This window comes from Catharus ustulatus, chromosome 5 (assembly GCF_009819885.2).
Source record: "Catharus ustulatus isolate bCatUst1 chromosome 5, bCatUst1.pri.v2, whole genome shotgun sequence".
Taxonomy (NCBI): Eukaryota; Metazoa; Chordata; class Aves; order Passeriformes; family Turdidae; genus Catharus; species Catharus ustulatus.
Genome location: NC_046225.1, coordinates 1073618 through 1090069, shown reverse-complemented (window position 1 = coordinate 1090069; position 16452 = coordinate 1073618). Strand labels below are relative to the sequence as shown.

The following is a 16452-nucleotide window of genomic DNA, read 5'->3' as shown; positions in this document are numbered from 1 at the left end:
ACACCTTCCAGCATCCCAGGCTGCTCCAACCCTGTCCAGCCTGGCCTTGGACACTTGCAGGGATCCAGGGGCAGCCACAGCTTCTCTGGGCACCCTGTGCCAGGGTCAGCACCCTCACAGGGAACAACTCCTTCCTGAAGCAAGGAATGCCTAAAGTTAGGAATGTTTTCCTAATTATTTTCCGTATCAGCCCTCTAAATTCGAGTGCGGCCGATCTCCTTGGAGGGCAGCTCAGGGGTTGTTGCTGAGGCAGTCGGTGGCCGGGGGTGGCTCTGTGTCCCGTGGCGGGTCCCGTTATCCCGGCGCCGCTCCCGCCGCTCCGTCCATCCGCGCGCTCGGCGTGCCGCTGCTCCGGCCTGGCGCCCGCCGGCGCGAGCCCGTGACGTCACCGCGCGCCCCGCCGGGCCCCGCCGCTGCCGCGCGCCAAATTTGAAGGCGGCGCGCGCGGGGCCAGGGCTCGCGCCCCCCTCAGGTTGTGCCCCCCCCCCCCCCCCCCCCGCGCGCCCCCTCAGGCCGCCATGGCCACCCCGCCCAAGCGCAGCCGGCCCGACGGCCGCCCCAAGAAGGTCGCCGTGGAGGGCAACATCGGTGAGTCGGCGGCTCTCGCCTACGCGGGGCAAAGGGACGGGGAAGGGCGCGTTGGCGAGGGGATGGAGGGAGAGGTGGCTTCCGCGGCGCTCGGTGCTTTGGGCCGCGTCTGAGGGAGACACAGCTGTGCGTACTCTTCTCTTCCTCCCTGCCTCTTTCCATTCTTTTTTCCTTCCCTTTCTTCCTTACTTCTCCCCCTCCTTTTCCTTGTGCGAAGGCTCCTCCCACTACGGCAGAGCGGGTTAACAAGAATGCTCCCATAGGATTTTCCTGGCCCTTTCCCTCAGAGAAAGGCTTTTCATCAGGTCAGGAGGCTCAAACAAGCCCATTCATAATGTCAGAAAATTCACCTTCATGACGAGATTTGGGAGAGGGAAAAAAAAAAAACCAAACAAGCTTTCTGTTAGAGTTTTTAACTGATTCGCCTGTTTGATGTTGAAGTCCGGGATAAGCTTTTCCCTGTTTGTGGTGTAAAACACCCGGAATGACAGAATTCCCGATATGAGGGGGAATCTGTAAGGATCCCACTCCCGGCCCTGCTCAGCACACCTCAAAATGCCTGGGAGCGTTGCGAAACCTCCTTAAATTCAGATAAAGAAAACCCCTGTTGCTCCATTAATTACCTGCGTCACGGTGGGTGTGGGAGGCTGGTTCGTGGGGCGGAGGGCAGAGTTAAATAACCCCGCAGTGCAGGGGGTTTTCACTGGCGTTGTTCCTGCTTTTCCTGCAGCCGCGGGGAAATCCACCTTTGTCAGTATCCTGAAACAAGCCAGCGAGGAGTGGGAGGTGGTTCCCGAGCCTGTCGCTAGATGGTGCAATGTCCAGCAAAGCTCTGGAGACGACTGTGAGGTAAAAGAGGGGGGGGAAAAAAAAGTCAAACGTTCCTCTAATTTCAGTATATCCAACAGACTGGGTACTGCCTCGCTCCTGAGTTCTCCTCAGCGGCGTTGGTTGGGATTAGGCAGCTCTGGGTTTGCTCCCCATCCCTCAGGAGCTGAGCACGTCGCAGAGGAGCGGCGGGAACGTGCTGCGCATGATGTACGAGAAGCCGGAGCGCTGGGCTTTCACCTTCCAGACGTACGCGTGCCTCAGCAGGATCCGGGCGCAGCTCGGCGCCCTGGAGGGCAAGCTGCAGGACGCGCAGGACCCCGTGGTGTTCTTCGAGCGCTCTGTCTACAGCGACAGGTACAGGGGCTGGGAGCCCTCAGGGGGAAATTCCCCCCCGGTCCAAGCCCAGGGTGTGCAGGGTTGGAAGGGAGCTCTGCACATCTCCCAGCCCCGCACACAGGAATGCATCCAGGTGGTTGAAACGCTCCCAGAGGCCTCCCTGGGCAGCTGTTCCGGGGCTTGGCCACCCCTGTGGAAAGCTCTTCCTCATGTTGAGGTGGAACTCTGTGTTTTAGTTCATGGCCAACGAAACAATGTCTAAATAAATTCCCCATCCAGCGTTTTAAAAGGTGAGACTTGCTAACCGAACCCCATCCCATAATCCTTAGGTGTTCCCCCTCTTGTGATATACTGCACAAAATAACGTGTTCTAATTTACTGTAAATAAATGACCCAGTGACAAACCAGCTGTGTTCTGTGGGTTATTCCTGCACACCTCAGCTGCAAATGGTGGTGCTGTTCATGCACACAGCTCCAGGAGGAGAATTCCAGCTGTTTAATCCTACTCCAGGAGTTGGTTACCACTCAGCTTCTCCTCTAGTTGCTGTACCTGAGGCAAACCAAGGGATTCCTGTGCCCAACAGAGTTTTTGTTTCCATCACTCTGATGCCCACAGGTACATCTTTGCTGCCAATTTATACGAGTCTGACTGCATGAATGAGACTGAGTGGACAATTTATCAGGACTGGCACGACTGGATAAATAAACAGTTTGGCTCGAGGCTGGCACTGGATGGGATCATTTATCTCCGAGCCACTCCTGAGGTGAGGGCTACACGTGTGACAGCACTGAAAACAAGTGTGTGTTCTGGGCCCTGCCCCTCGTGGTCAGAGCTCAGCTCAGGCTGCAGGGTTCCCTGAGGGCTGCAGTGCTCGAGCTGTGACTCGGTCTGAAGTACTTAAAAAAAAGTTCTTTCAAATGTGGACTGTGTGTGTTAAAATGAACTGTGATGGTAATGATGTTTGCATTTAAAAACAATACATGAGAGCAGCAAATGAGAAAACACGGCTGGAATAAAGCGAGCGGCTCCAGGGAAGTGCACAGTGCCTCTAGGAACAGCTGTTGGATCGGGAATACGGCTGTACAGGGGGTACACACAGCAGTTCACAGTGGTGTAGAGCTGCTCTGGGGGTGGTCTGTGAAGCCCCTACACCTGGGGCGCTGGGGCTGAGCCAGGTGAAAGTGCACCCTGTGCACCTTGGGACCGTGCTTTGATCTTGGGCCATCTAATATTTGTTTGTAAGGAGAGAACAGAGTAACATCTCTTTTGAGTATAAAACCTGCTTGAGCAAGAGAAAAACATTGGCAAAGAAGAGCTCTAATGAGCTTACAGATCACTGCCATGTCTCCTTGATTCCAGCTTCTGTATGCCTTCAGTTATGTTATGGTTGTAAAAAACTGGAGTGTCACACAGTGGAGTAACTCTGGGTGCTTTTTGTTTTGCTGTTTAAGAAAGGAAGGTATATTTAAATTACAAAGTACAGCACTTAAGTAATTTTGGCTTGTTGAGGATTTAGGTGTTACCAGGATGGCAACAAATGATTTAAAACATTGGAAAACGTTTCCTAAGAGCCCGAAAAATATGTTGTTCATATTCAAATTCTGCAAGATTTTGAAATGCTTGTCTGTAATGTCAAATGGATATTTCTGTGCTCTTGGCATGCAGTAAATAAATTTATTTTTGTGTTTATTTTTATTTTCTATCTTTTGCCTTTAGAAATGCTTGAATAGGATTTACTTGCGTGGAAGAGATGAAGAACAAGAAATCCCCGTTGAATATCTGGAGAAGCTTCACTACAAACACGAAAGCTGGCTGCAGCACCGGACACTGCGGTAGGGTTTGCTGAGTGGTTCCCTGAGGCTGGACAAATCCTTGTGAGGATGTTCTGTGGTGCTTTCTCCACCAGTGAAACTTCAGCTTTTCTTACGATGCATAAATCTGAACTGCAGGCACGTTTCTATCAGTGTTTCCTTAGGAGTAGTGTCTGCAGCACGTTCGTTATTGCTTGGACATGTCGCTGCTCCAGGTTCTCACAGAGCTCTGAGCAGCAGAGGCTTCAGCTGAGCTCAGTTTCCTACAGTGTTAGGTGTGGGGGACCAGGATGTCCAGGAATCACTGATGGATCCCAGGAACCACGCTGTGAATTCAAAATTCCTGGCTGTGATTTATAGATCCAGTTCTTTTTGTGGAGTTCTGAACAATGAAAATGCTGACAGGGATTTGAATGTGCTCTGCTTTATTTCCAGCTACTAATGCTTGCTTTGTTCTGCTCCCAATACAGAACAGATTTTGACTATCTGCAGGAAATTCCGATTTTAACGCTCGATGTTAACGAGGACTTCAAAGGCAAAAAGGACAAGTATGACCACATGATTGAAAAGGTAAAATTTCACAAACAGCACAAATGATGATTCATGCTGATCTTGAGGTACACTTTGCACTCTGATCATCCTTCTGAAGTATCTAAGTCACAGAGTTCCATTCAGGTAATGAACAGTTTTACAGCCCATGGCAATACACATGTTCAAGCTAGGCCAAACCTTTATCATTTCACTGCTCAGGTGTTCGGTGCTTGAATCCCAGTGGGATTCAGGTCAGGACAACTTGACTTACTGTGCAGCTGCAATGACTTACAGACCTCAGCAGTTTGCACACGTTTTTCCGTTCTTCAGACATAAAAGTGTTCCTTTACCAGAAAAGCAGCTTTGATCTCCATTGATCCAGCCGGGCCTGGAAGGGTTCACCTGATTAAAACCAGTCAGTCTTCCTGTTTGAGCTTGTTAATCGATGGAATGACCGGAGATGGCAGCCATGGAGGAGGGAGCGTGCTTCCCATCTGCACAAGATGAGATAGGGCCAAGCTTGGGCAACTTAGTATGGATTTTGGAGTTCTCTCTGGGGCAGCTGTCAGGTTATCTGGGAACAACTTGTGTTGGCCCTGTTTTTTGGCATTTCCTCAGTGGAGCCAGGGAAGAGGTACACTTGATGAGGCTGGGTACATGGGGCTCTGGTGTGTGCTGTGTGGGCACCCAGACCCTGTGTCCTTTGTTCTTACCTCTGTTGGGATGCTCATCCTGAAACTGTGCCTGGTGTGTACATCCCGACTGGGTTCTCCATGCAGGATTACTGGTGCTACTCTCTGAAGTACAGGGTGGCTTTCTCCTGGTGCCTCTCAGGTTAGTCTTGGCACAGCTACGTGTTCCCTTCTCTACAGGAAGGCATTTGACCTCTTCTTTTTTCCCCCATCTCTTTGAGCCCTGACCTGGGAGAGGAAGGGTCACAGTTGGAGAGTGTGATCCAAGATCCATTTCCATTTCACATCAAGAATTTGGACAAAACGTTTACAGATGGGCTCTGTGTGGGAGAGCCTTTGCCAAAAGAATTGCATCATGTCCTCTAGAAAACAGTTCCTTTCTGTGAAGTAGGCTGCCTTGAATGGACAGAGGAAAATGCTCCCAGTTCAGCCTAGTCCCTGGGATGTTCCTGAAACTTAAAGGCAGGAGTTGTGAGCTTTGCATTGACCTCCAGTATTGGATTTTCTCCAAGCAGTGTGGTTTTGGTAGGTGTTCCTTCATTATTTCTTTGCCAGGCTCAGATTCCGAGGGACATCCAGATTAGGTGCCCTGGGTTGTTCACCAACGTGAAATCCGGAGGTGTGCAGGCAGTGGGCGTGGCCGTGGTTTCCAAATGACAGCCCTTTTGGGGTGCCCATTATCCTTCCCCTGCTGGGGTGACACCTGCTTGTAATGTGGCAGAGGGCTGTAGTTCAGGACCACAGGAGGGGTGAGCATCTGTGCATTGTGTCTCTCCAAATTACAGGTACCCAGTCTGGAATTGTTCTGGATGGACAGGTGATGGCACAGCTGAGCCAGAGCTTCTTTTTCCCTGTTTCTTTAGGTTGTAGTAAAGCACAAAGCAGAGGAGAGGTAAATGTACTTGCTGCCTATTTCTGTTGGTAAACACTTAGTGTGATTGACAATGTTTGTTTCTCTTTGCAGGTCAAGGAATTTTTGAGCACGTTGTAATCCTCTTTGAAGTGCAGAGGGCAAACCATTCCAAACTTCTGTGTGATCAAAGTCTCAAGTGCAGCTTCTTCCTCCTTTCATAGGACGCCTCTGGAGAGGCATGGCTCAGTCCTGGTGATTTGGTTGTGAGGAACAAATAAACTCTGTGAATGGGGAAATGATTAATTAAATCGGTACGTCTGTTCGGTATAATGTGAAGTAACAGATCCTGAGGAGACAAGGATTCTGAGCACTGCCAAACGCTGTCCCACTTTTTGATCAGACCACTGAGTTCTAGACTATTTTATAGATGTTTGTAATTTATTTTGTGCCCAGCTGCTGTTTAATTTTGAAGCAGGTAGCTGTTTTTTAGATTCTTCAGTGCTTGAATTTGTAATGGATGTTTTCTTGTTCCCAGGAAGTAAAAGGTAAAAATTATTTGTACTGCTGAGGGAATTTTATTATAACCTGGAATTTTATGTTTTAAGGTACACAAACCTGTTTTCTGTTGCTTTTGATAGCAGCTTTTTGTAGAATACACTGAATGAAGTGCAAATGTGAAATTCTCTGTATAGCAGGTCAATTTTTATATCTATTTTTATTAGGCACTGCAAACCAGGATATTGGAGGCTTTTTGTTACCTGGCACATTTGGACCTTTTTAACCAGTTTTTTTTTTTTTTTGCTTTTCTGAAAAAGCAAAGTGCTGTTTTTGTTGCTGGTCAGTCCTGTTCTTCTAGAGAGGAACATATTTATTTGCTTGGTACTGCACTGGGCAGAAGGGCATTTTGCAAACAGCCTCCATCTGCAAATGACGTGTTGCTAAACCATCCCATAATCGCATTAGGGATGTGAGAGGTGGCTTCCTGCCTTTGCTCCAGCTGCTCCATGTGTTCACTGCGCCTTCTGGGTGCTTATCCCAGATCCTGCACTGTTGGAAGTAGGTTCTTTGGTCTTACCTGCTTGGAGTAAGAAGGGGAGAACTGTGTGGAGTAGCTGCTGCCTGAGCCTCTTGTTCCAGGTGCAGAAAACAAACGTCAGGCACAGCATCTCAATTGCTGGGATTTGTGAGCTGCTTTGTTCTGCTTTTAAACCCTTCTGAGTTCACAGTCGGCTTTGGAAGGCAACATTTTATTGTAAAGCTTTGTATTGTCTACCGTGGTGCTTCTGCTCCCTGCTTGTTGGAAATGAGATTTCTTCCTTTATGGCTGGAGTTGTGCTGGCATTCTCTAACCATTGGCTGAAAAATAAAAGTGGTTGGAAAGACTTTTTAGTGCTCAACAGTGTTGGCTTCTTGTCTCCTAAAAGAAGTAATGTTGTGGATTGCTCGTGTGTACTACACTGTAGGTGTATTTGGTGTAAAAAAGTAAGAATTGAGAAACTGACTGACTTCACTTTTTTTTCACATGTAGGAAATGAGCTCATGGGACAGAGACACGGGATTACTGAAGTGCATGGTGTGTGTGACAGTGCTCAGTACAAGAGCGTTGTGTACTATTTATGTGCGGAAAGTAGCAGTAGTCTGGCAGAAAATCGTGTGCAGGACTTGGAGGTTGCACAGTGAAAGGAGGGATTTTAACATCTTTGCTCCAGAAAGGAAGTGAGGTGGAATGGATGAAGATTCAGTTCAGATTTACTTGAAACACATAGTACAAGCTTTTAAAGCATTCTTGGCAAGAGTCTGAACAGTAACAACTTATTTTGACTAACAGTGCAATTATTTCTACAGTTTCAGCTGTCAAAATTGTGGATTTAATTACAGGAATTGGAATGACAGTGCTCGTTGCAAGGAAGTAAACATGTCTGTGTTCTAATAAAGGCTTCTTTTGAAACCCATCACAGAGAGCTCACAGAAATTCTGTGGCAGGTTATCTGCAGCCCGTTCCAGAAAGCTTTACAAAATCTCTGCCTGCCAAGTTTGGGTTGGAAGGAGCAAAGTCATGACCAATTATAAGAATGTTTTTAATTGCTGTGGAGAAAAAAAACAATACCAAACCCCAAACACACAGCCCAGTGGCCCCCGAGCTTCTGGGGGATCCGAAGGCGGCTGTGCCGGAGCACGCGGAGCTGCAGTTGTTTGTATGTAGGACAGGCAGAGCACAGACAGCAGCAGGGATGGCCTGAGACTGCTCTGCCCGTGCCTCAGCTCCAGCAGCACCTCAGCCTTCCCAACCTGTCAGTATTGGCTTGGCTTGCATCTATTCCCAGGACTGTTGTGTTGGCTTGTGCCTTTTAGAGATGCGAAAAGTTTCTGAGCTGGTGTCTGCTGTTTGGTGAGGATTGTTTCTCAGCCTTTGGGTGTTGCATCCTTTTCTCTTCCCTGGGGTAAGAGACTCTCTGATGGAATTGCCTAGGAATGCTTGTTTGAATCGAGACTCATTGTGATCGGGAAACAAAACTGGGATGCTGGTTTTTTCCAGTTAGAAAGCAGATTGAAGTACTGATTGGTAGTGTTTGAATTCTGATGCAAGTACCCCTGTGAGCAATGGTCTTAATATTGCCTCATGTTATTATCAGTCCTTGTGGCTGTTTTCTGCATAGTGGACTTTAAGTTCTAAGTTTAAGTTCATCTTCTCATCTCTAGGTGCTTCTTAAAACAGGAACCAATTGTCTGGGTAGAACCTAATTTTCTATGATTTCGTGCCTGTTACTTGTACTGTTTTCTGTTTATTTAAGTAGACTTCATAATAACGGAATTGTATATAAAATATGGTAAGTATTGAATTGATTCTGTTCTTTTTCCAGTAATTTGATATTGTGAATCTCCTTGTGAAATAAAAATGACCCAGGAGAAACTCCCTGTGAACTGTTGAGCACAGACCAGAGGAGTCTGTGCGTATGTGGCAGTAATTAGGTAATCTCAGGAAAACACAGTGTGCAAGTGCTCTTGCCAAGAGGTTTCAGCATAACCAAGTGTCTGGGCCACCAGGTGGTTTTTTCCAGCTCCCGTTTAGACTCTCTGCGTGACTGTGAGTAAATAAATCACTCTTAGCTTCGTTCTTTTTGTCTTTAAAATGGTGATATCTCCCCATGCCTTCAGGAACCTGGGAGGGTGCCTTAGTTAATATTGATTGGTTAGTTCACCAAGAAAAATGAAAGCTGTTACTGTTTGTGAGGAAAGGAAACCTAGGACAAGTTTGCTCTTGAAATGGCAAGACCGTGCCTGGTTGTAAAGGAGAAATCCGTGCAGGAATCTGCCACAGGAGGTCATCGTGTCTCACTCCCCGGGCTGGCTGCAAGAGCAGCATTAGGGCTTCAGCAGTGAGTGGCTGTGGAAAAGGTAAAGAAGGAAGAGGTCACTTCCTCGCTCGGCCAGAGGATAAATACTGCACAGAGTGAGATAAATCTTGCTCTCTGGGAGGAGGGAGTGCAATGGAGCAAACCCCGCTGGATTAAGTGAATGGCTGGAAAAGGCTGAGCTAATGGCAGGGGTTTGGTCAGCACAGGGCCTTCCGTGCAGCCACCAGCTGTTTATGTGCTGTGAGTGGACATTAGCACGTGGATCACACTAATCCCACTGTGTCTGAGCCATGGCAGCCTTCAGGGCTGAGCTCTGCCCCAGACACAGCTCCGAGCAGGGCAGCCTGCTGCCAAGTAAAACACCGAGCAGTTCTACTGACAGGCTGTGCGCAGTGCTCGCTGTGCCAAATTCACCTGAAGTGGGGATGTGTCTCCAGAACGCTGCCTGAAGCCCAGCGGTGGCAAGGAGTGTGCATTCCACCCTGGGAGTGAGCAGGGCAGGGATTTATTTTCCCTTGGGTGGGTATAATGTAATAATGCTCAGAGCCCAGGCTGTCGGCTGTTGTGTGCAGGGGACTTGTGTTCTTGGATCCCAGTATGGCTCTCCATGGCTATAGAGAATGTGAGAGCAGCGTAACTAAGACTGTGGTGCATGCTGAATGAGATTGCACCACAAATGTTGCCCATTTCTTGGATTTCTGCTGCCCTTCCCAATGTCCTGGGCAAGCTGGACATTCTATACACGATCTCCAGGATGTCAAGGTTGTCCAGCTTGCACCATGGATGTTTGCTGGCTCGTGGTACTGCCTGGCTTGGAATAAAGCTGTTGGTTTCTGAGAGTTATTTACAAAAATGTTGCCACTGCAGCTCTTTCAGAGGACATCCTGTGCTTTCTCCTGTTCTGTATTTTGTGCTTTTCTCTCCAATTTCCTTCTAAGTTGTTGTGACTTGTCTTTTAATAACTGCTAGAAGCATGATCTCATACAAGAGATGGTAACAGACAAGTTAAAGCCAGTGTTTCACTCGGACACTGCCTTCTTGGGGATGTGGCTTCTGCCTTGCTCCACTTGGCTGTCTTAGCTTTTCTAGTCCTCCTATCTGAGTGGTTCTGCTGAGTTAACCCATCTGGTGGCCGGGGCCTTTGCTAACTCCTGGTTCCAGCACCACCATGGATGTATGCTGACTGTGTGCTCCTTTCTCATCATTCCCGTCAGATTTGCCTCTGCTGCTTTGTTGAAGCCGTAGCTGTTCTCTGCTGTTCTCCACCGCACCTTTGGTGCTGTCCTCGCTGCGGCTCGTGGCCTTTACCCCGAACCCTCAGCCCAGCACAGTGGCCTCAGGTCATTGACTGGCTTGCTGGTCAGTCACCTGTGTCCTGTCTGTGCTGTGCCTCGTGAGGAGAGCGCCCGCAGTCACAAACAGCAGCACCTGGCTTTTTAGTGTCACGCCTGATCTGCAGTGCTGCTGCTTTCCCGAGGGTTTCCTGCCATGGTCCAGCGTAGCTGTGTAGGTATTCCAGGTGTGCTTGTCCCTGCCAAGGTTTCTTGGCTCTCTCTGCTGTGTTGTTGTCTAGAGAGTGGGCTCATGTCAGCTGGCTGAAGAGCTTTCTCCAGTGGGGGCTTTGGTGCAGCTCGTGCTGCTTTAACCAGTCTGGTGTCTGACACAGGAATATTGCTCTGTCTTGTGGAGCTAGCAGGCTGAGATCTTGAGAGTAAAACGACATTGCCTGAGGCTGGGAGCACTCCATAGGTTTTTATGGCTAATGAGTGCCCCTGCTATTCTCAGACCTTTAGCTGTGGAGAACAGATTCATCTCACAGTCTCAGCTCTTTGCTGCTGAGGTTTACTCTTCCCCCTCGACATAGCCACAGCTTGTGCACAGGACCAGCCTTTTCCTGGAAGGGACAGTATGACAGAGGTTGTTGTGCTGCTGGTGGCTTCCCTGTTCAGCATTTTGAGGATGGTGGGACTGAGCTTTTGGGATGCTATGGCATGGTACAGTCTCCAAGGAGTCCTTACTGTGTTTGCCGAATGTCGCGGCTGCACTGCATGCTTTAAGCCTGTGATACACGTTTGCTGTAATTTAGGTATGTAAATAATGGCCTTTCCTGAGATCTCTTGGTGACTTAGACTTAGTCTATGCCTGCAGTGGGACTGATGGAATCCGTCCATGCCGGAGATGAGTCACTAGCTCTTCCTGTCTGAAAATTTCCTTTTCTCCCAAGGTTGCTCACCCATGATGCACTCAAAGTGATAATGCATCTTCATTTTATGTTTTATTGACTCTCTGCACTTGCCAGTTGCTCTCAGATGAGGACACCTCGAGCATCTGGTTGCACTGTTGGCTTTAAAGGCTGCTGTTAGCATTGCTTCTGGGATTGCCGGTACAGTCCAGCTGGAATCATGTTGGCAGGAGGTCAGAAAGCATTGCTGGGAATGTAGCAATTGTGTTTGCTTGTTGTGCAGCACAGGCTGAAGATCTCTGGATCTTTCAAAGCCCTTCTGTGGAAGCTCCTTTTGGCCACTTTTGTCAGGGATTTTTTGTCTCTGCAATTGTTGTGGTGCCTTTGAGGGTTTTTTTTCCTCTTCTCCTCAGCTTGTCTCTAGTGCTGGAATAGAACCCAACTCTCGTTCCTGGTCTGTCACGCCGCTGCCCACGGACAGAGCCTTTGCATTTCATTTCCCTACACCAGCAATGTTGGATGGGGATACCTGTGCCGTGCTGCCATTTCACCTTCTCAGCTCTGAGCCTGGATATTTAGGCTCAAGTACTGGCTGTTCCCACTCTGATCCTTGTCTCGGGTAACTGTAGTTACTTCAGGTCTTGGAAGACATTTCTGAAGGGGATTAGATCCATCCTACGACGTTTCCTGCTGGCTGGAATAGGATGTCCCTTGAATGATCTTTTCTTTCACTAGGAAGCGCCTAAAATCTCAAAGTTCAATGTAGACACTAGAATTATCAGCCTCTTAATGTAAGTATTGATTTCCACTTCTGCTCCTTGGTTTCAGGATGTTTTGTTTGGGGATTTCTGCTTGTTTTTTGCCAGTACAATGCCTAAAACTTTCAGTGCTGTCTCTGATCTGGTTAAAAAAATTACAGTATGTATTTTGGTTTAAGATTTTGTTCTTGCTGGGAGTTTATTTTTAAAGCGACTGTGGGCTGTTTGTAAAAATGAACTTTAATCTGAAATAATACCCAAACTGTCAGTAATTGCAAGTCCTTGGTTCCAGTGGTGACTGCCTGACAGTGTGAGGTCTGGGACATGTTGCTGAGCGTGAATCATCCATAGCACCTGTGCTGCTGATAGTGCCTTGAGGGTTGGGCTGTGTTTTTACCCTTTTACCTGCTGTAGAAGTGGCTGGGGAGCATGGCAGGAGCCAGAGTGAAATTGTCAGTTGCTGTTTTTTAAAGAGCAGAGGTTGAGATGGATCTTAAGGGAAATAAATTTCTCAATGAGACAGATGTTGGACGGGGAGATGCTCTTATGGTAGAGCTGATTCTCTTCTGATGTAGCTCATACAGTTTTACTCATCTGGCAGGATATGAGAATGAGATGCCTTGGACTGAATCTTTGGCTCATGTTCATTACTGAAGCTTCATTTTCCAAAATAACTCCACAGAAATCAAACCAAGAAACAGATCACAGAGATGGAGGAGCTTTGAGTCCTTACAGGAAACAGTGCAGCTGTAGTCTGGGGTGAGACTGAGGTATTTGTAGGCTGCCTTTGAAATAGGCTCTTGCTGAATGAAATCTGTGAAGATCTGTCTCGTGCACAATCCACCAGGAGCCTTGGGAAGGAAGGCTGGGGTGGCTTGCACAGAGCAGCTGGGGCTGGCAGGGCCACAAACACTGCTTCTGCTGCAGTGTGTGCTGGGGACCTTCCCCAGTCCAACAGCAACATTTCATCTGTGCCTCTGCACCGTGACAAGGGGAGACTCCCATCCACAGCTGGGGGGTTTTGCTCCCTCAGTGATCAAAATGAGGGCTCTCAGCTTTGTTAAACAGTTATACTGTTAAATTTCAAACTTGTGCGCTAGCACTTCTCAGTATTGCTCGAAACCACTTTTACAGGAGGGAGATGGTTTTATGGGGACAGTGTCAGCTTCCTGAAGGCTTTCTCTGTTAGCTTTTGCAAATCCTTCTGCTCTTGAAGTTAGCTTGGCTGGAACTCTTACTTTGAACTACAGTGTGTCTCTCACTGGAATGAGGGAGTGAGGGATGGGAGCAGGCAGGGGCTGAATAAAGCAGAACACATCACATAACATGCTGAGGGAATGAGGTGTGCAGGGGCTAGACCAAGCAGGTGGATAGACATTGGGAGTAAATTGAAAATGGGATTTTACTTCCAGGTTTGGAAGTACAATGCTGAAAGGTCTGATTTTTGTTGTTTCTAAAGGAGGGAAGGATAAAAACTGAGCTGTTTTTCTGGAGCTGAGAGGTGGGAAGTGTCACCTAGAGAAATGCCTGAAGAGCCATTGCAGTGTGTGGAGTTTCCCTCCTTTATCTGATGGAAGGGAAGAGGGATGAGTGGAGGTTAGGAATGTTCCATGCTGCTAACCTGTTACCTTGAGTGACTGCCAAAGCCTCAGCACTCAGAGAGCAGGTGGGTGCTGAGCTCCTGCCTTGCCAGTGACACAGCAAAACCTCGGTGCTGGCTCCTGTGTGCTGCACTTGTGAGGAAGCAGCAGTGGGAGAACAAAGGCAAGGGTAAGTCCCTCAAGGAATTTTTACATCCTTGCTTTTCTCTCTGGAAGGTCTGTATGTCCCAGCCGCTTCCCAAGGGAGGAGTTTGGTGTTTAGCTCTTCACAGATGATGGCTGCTGGGGCTGAGGACACTTACTGTGAGCTGCTGTGATGATGATTCCAGTCATGCTCTCCCATATCGGTTCCAAATGCAGCCCCAGGGCAGTGCTGCCACTCGAGGGTCGTGTGTGTAGGAAAATCCATTTGTGAGGGGCTGGGTGCTCCAGTGGGGATTGTTGGGTCTGGCCTTTACCTCCCCACAGAGCCAGTGAATAACAACTGCTTTGAAGGGGATCTACTGATGGTTTTTCTCTGCCAAATAAACAGGTTAACAACTAAATAAGGCCATTACAAACTTGGCAGCCTCTTTTGTCTTCTGTGTTCTGCTGGCACAGTTACCAGCTCTTTCTGTCAGCACAGGTTTTGTCTGAGAAAGCTGGAATAATCTCTTGCAGCAAGAATAGGTTTTCACCAGTAAAGGCTGTGCTCACCCTACAAGCCCTTTTCTGACATCAGGCAAGGCAGAGGTGTGCTGAGCTCCTGGCACAGGCTTGCCCTCAGAGCCAAGGTCTGGGCACAGCTGTTTATTTGAACTGGGACTTAGTTAAGCACATGTTGTAAGAGAATGAACGTTTGTTGGTTTTCTTCCTCCTGGCACATAGCACATTGTCCAAGAGGAACTCACCAAGTTAGCCTGTGGTTTTTATGTTTGTTTTCTTAATAGCATCTCCCAGTGAGGAAAGCATGCTGAGAAAGGACTGGGAGAGAGCCATCAGTCCCAAACTTGATGGTGTTTTTGAGGCTCTCGTCTCTGTTTCGTGCCCTGAACGTGGTGGGTGAAAGGGAAAGTGATCTCTAATCCAGCTAAACACATCTGACTCCAAACTTGGGTTTGTTTGCTCCAGATTAAGATATACAGATGAGCTCTCTGTCAATGTTTAATGAAAGGGTTAGGGCGGTGCTTTCCTCTGACGCTCGTAAATTTGAAATATTTGTGTTTTGCTTTGGATAAGAATTGTGTGATTTTTTCCTTCTTTTTTCCCTTCTTGGTATCTGAATTCTGCTGGCTTAGAGCACAAGTGCATTCACTTTTTACAAGTCACTGATGGGAGATGGAGAAAGGAGATGTTTAAGGTACCATTCAACTTCTCAAAAAGACTTTGTGTCTAAATTTCTTTTCTGTGAAAAAGTTCATTTCCCCCTGCAGGCAGGTTCTACTCCAGCATGAAGGGACATCATGACATGTGGGATTGGGCAGACTTTTACTGCTTTGGAAAAAAATATTAGATGAGAATGTGAAACCAGTGTTGTTGAGATAGTAAGGTGAAAAATATATTGCAAATAATGTGGAGAAAAACAGCCTCTGTTAAGTTTGCATTGCTGTAGCGTTTGGAGATCCATTTCACCCTGGAGCTCTTTGCTTATCTGCTGTTGGTAAGGAATTGGGCATGTTGAGATGTTACCTAAGAAAAGGAAAAGGGTGTTATGACTTCCTTGTAATGAAGGCATTTGGTTATAATTCATGTGGAGCAGGGAGTCTTTGTAGAGGCTGGTGAAAATCCCCAGCCCAGCCCCACTGCTGATTTCTTCACTTGTCCTGACTGCTGTTACAAATTGCTTACCACAGCAGTGTGCTCCTTGCCCCTGGCAGCCTGTTGCACAACCTCATCTCCAGGGATTTGCAGCAATGCTTTGATTAAATTGGGTATCAGTATTCATTTGTTTGTTTTTTTTAAAGCTGAATGTGTGATACATGTCTTGTGAGTGGCTGGAAGAAGTCAGGAGGCAGTAGAGAGTCATTAAAAGGTTATTTAGGAACTTGAAAGTAGCTTTGCTGAACTGTGGATTTCTTTTGATAGAACAGGCCTTATCAGAGCAGTCTCTAGTAGAGCTTGAGGCTGATCACAGATTGGCTGGAGTGAATGAATTTCCCACATGCTAGTAGCTCAGAATTTATTACTTGTACACATCTGTGTTTGCCAAGAAATTAAAAATTTCCTTGTCCTGTTTTTTTGCTACAAAGGCAGCCTGCACCCTTTGTAATCTTCTGGAACTCCATCCTGGTGAATCATGGAGTCAAGGAACAGTTTGAGTTGGAAGGGACCTTAAAGTTTTTTCTGCCCCTGCCCTGGGGAGGGACACCTTCCACTATCCCAGATTGTTCCAAGCCTTGTCCAACCTGGCCTTGGACACTTGCAGGGATCCAGGGGCAGCCACAGCTTCTCTGGGCACCCTGTGCCAGGACCTCACCAGTCCCACAGGGAAGATATTCCCTCCTGCTCTCCCTTCTAAACCTGCCTGCTGTCAGTATTTTCCTTATTTTCCATCACTTGGTGGCTTTGCTTGGCATGTTCATGGAGTTTGGCCCTCTGGGATTGAAGGGATTCCATCTTAATAGTGATGGTGTGATGGTCCCAAGTGTGGACTCTTCCAGACTTACTGAACCCTTCCTCACCAGAGAGTTTTCTTCCTTATATTTATAGTCTAACTGGTGTAACTGGGACTTGGGTAACTTCCCAGTAAATCCACCAGCTGTTTGGGTACCAGCTAGAAAGGAGCAAAAGGGGCTTCATCCTCCACCAAATTCTCACCAAGTTTACTGTGTCATTTGAGGTTTGTGAGCAGATGGTGTTTTTGTATGACTTAGTGTTGGGTTTATTTTCCATAATGATTTGGGAAAGCTAATTATTTTTTCCTCCCAGTCCAG

The 16452-nt window shown here is 47.6% G+C and overlaps 1 protein-coding gene across 2 annotated transcripts; it reads left to right on the top strand.

Annotated features, from left to right (window-relative positions):
- Positions 1-437: 437 nt before the first annotated feature.
- On the top strand, positions 438-7026 carry DCK (deoxycytidine kinase). Of its 2 annotated transcripts, none has more exons than XM_033061393.1 (7): positions 438-588; positions 1319-1437; positions 1580-1773; positions 2372-2519; positions 3473-3588; positions 4038-4137; positions 5755-7026. In XM_033061393.1, the coding sequence occupies exons 1-7, from the start codon at positions 519-521 to the stop codon at positions 5779-5781; spliced, it is 774 nt and encodes a 257-aa protein (XP_032917284.1). In that variant the 5' UTR covers positions 438-518; the 3' UTR covers positions 5782-7026. The 2 variants fall into 2 exon arrangements, with proteins under 2 accessions (XP_032917284.1, XP_032917285.1); XM_033061394.1 differs by lacking the exon at positions 438-588 and adding an exon at positions 1155-1221.
- The last annotated feature ends 9426 nt before the right edge of the window (positions 7027-16452 follow it).

Coding starts and splice junctions, on each gene's coding strand:
- DCK (XM_033061393.1), top strand. CDS start 519: ATGGCCACCCCGCCCAAGCGCAGCCGGCCCGACGGCCGCCCCAAGAAG. Junction 1,774..2,371: donor CGCTCTGTCTACAGCGACAG/GTACAGGGGCTG, acceptor TGATGCCCACAG/GTACATCTTTGCTGCCAATT. Junction 4,138..5,754: donor ATGACCACATGATTGAAAAG/GTAAAATTTCAC, acceptor TTCTCTTTGCAG/GTCAAGGAATTTTTGAGCAC.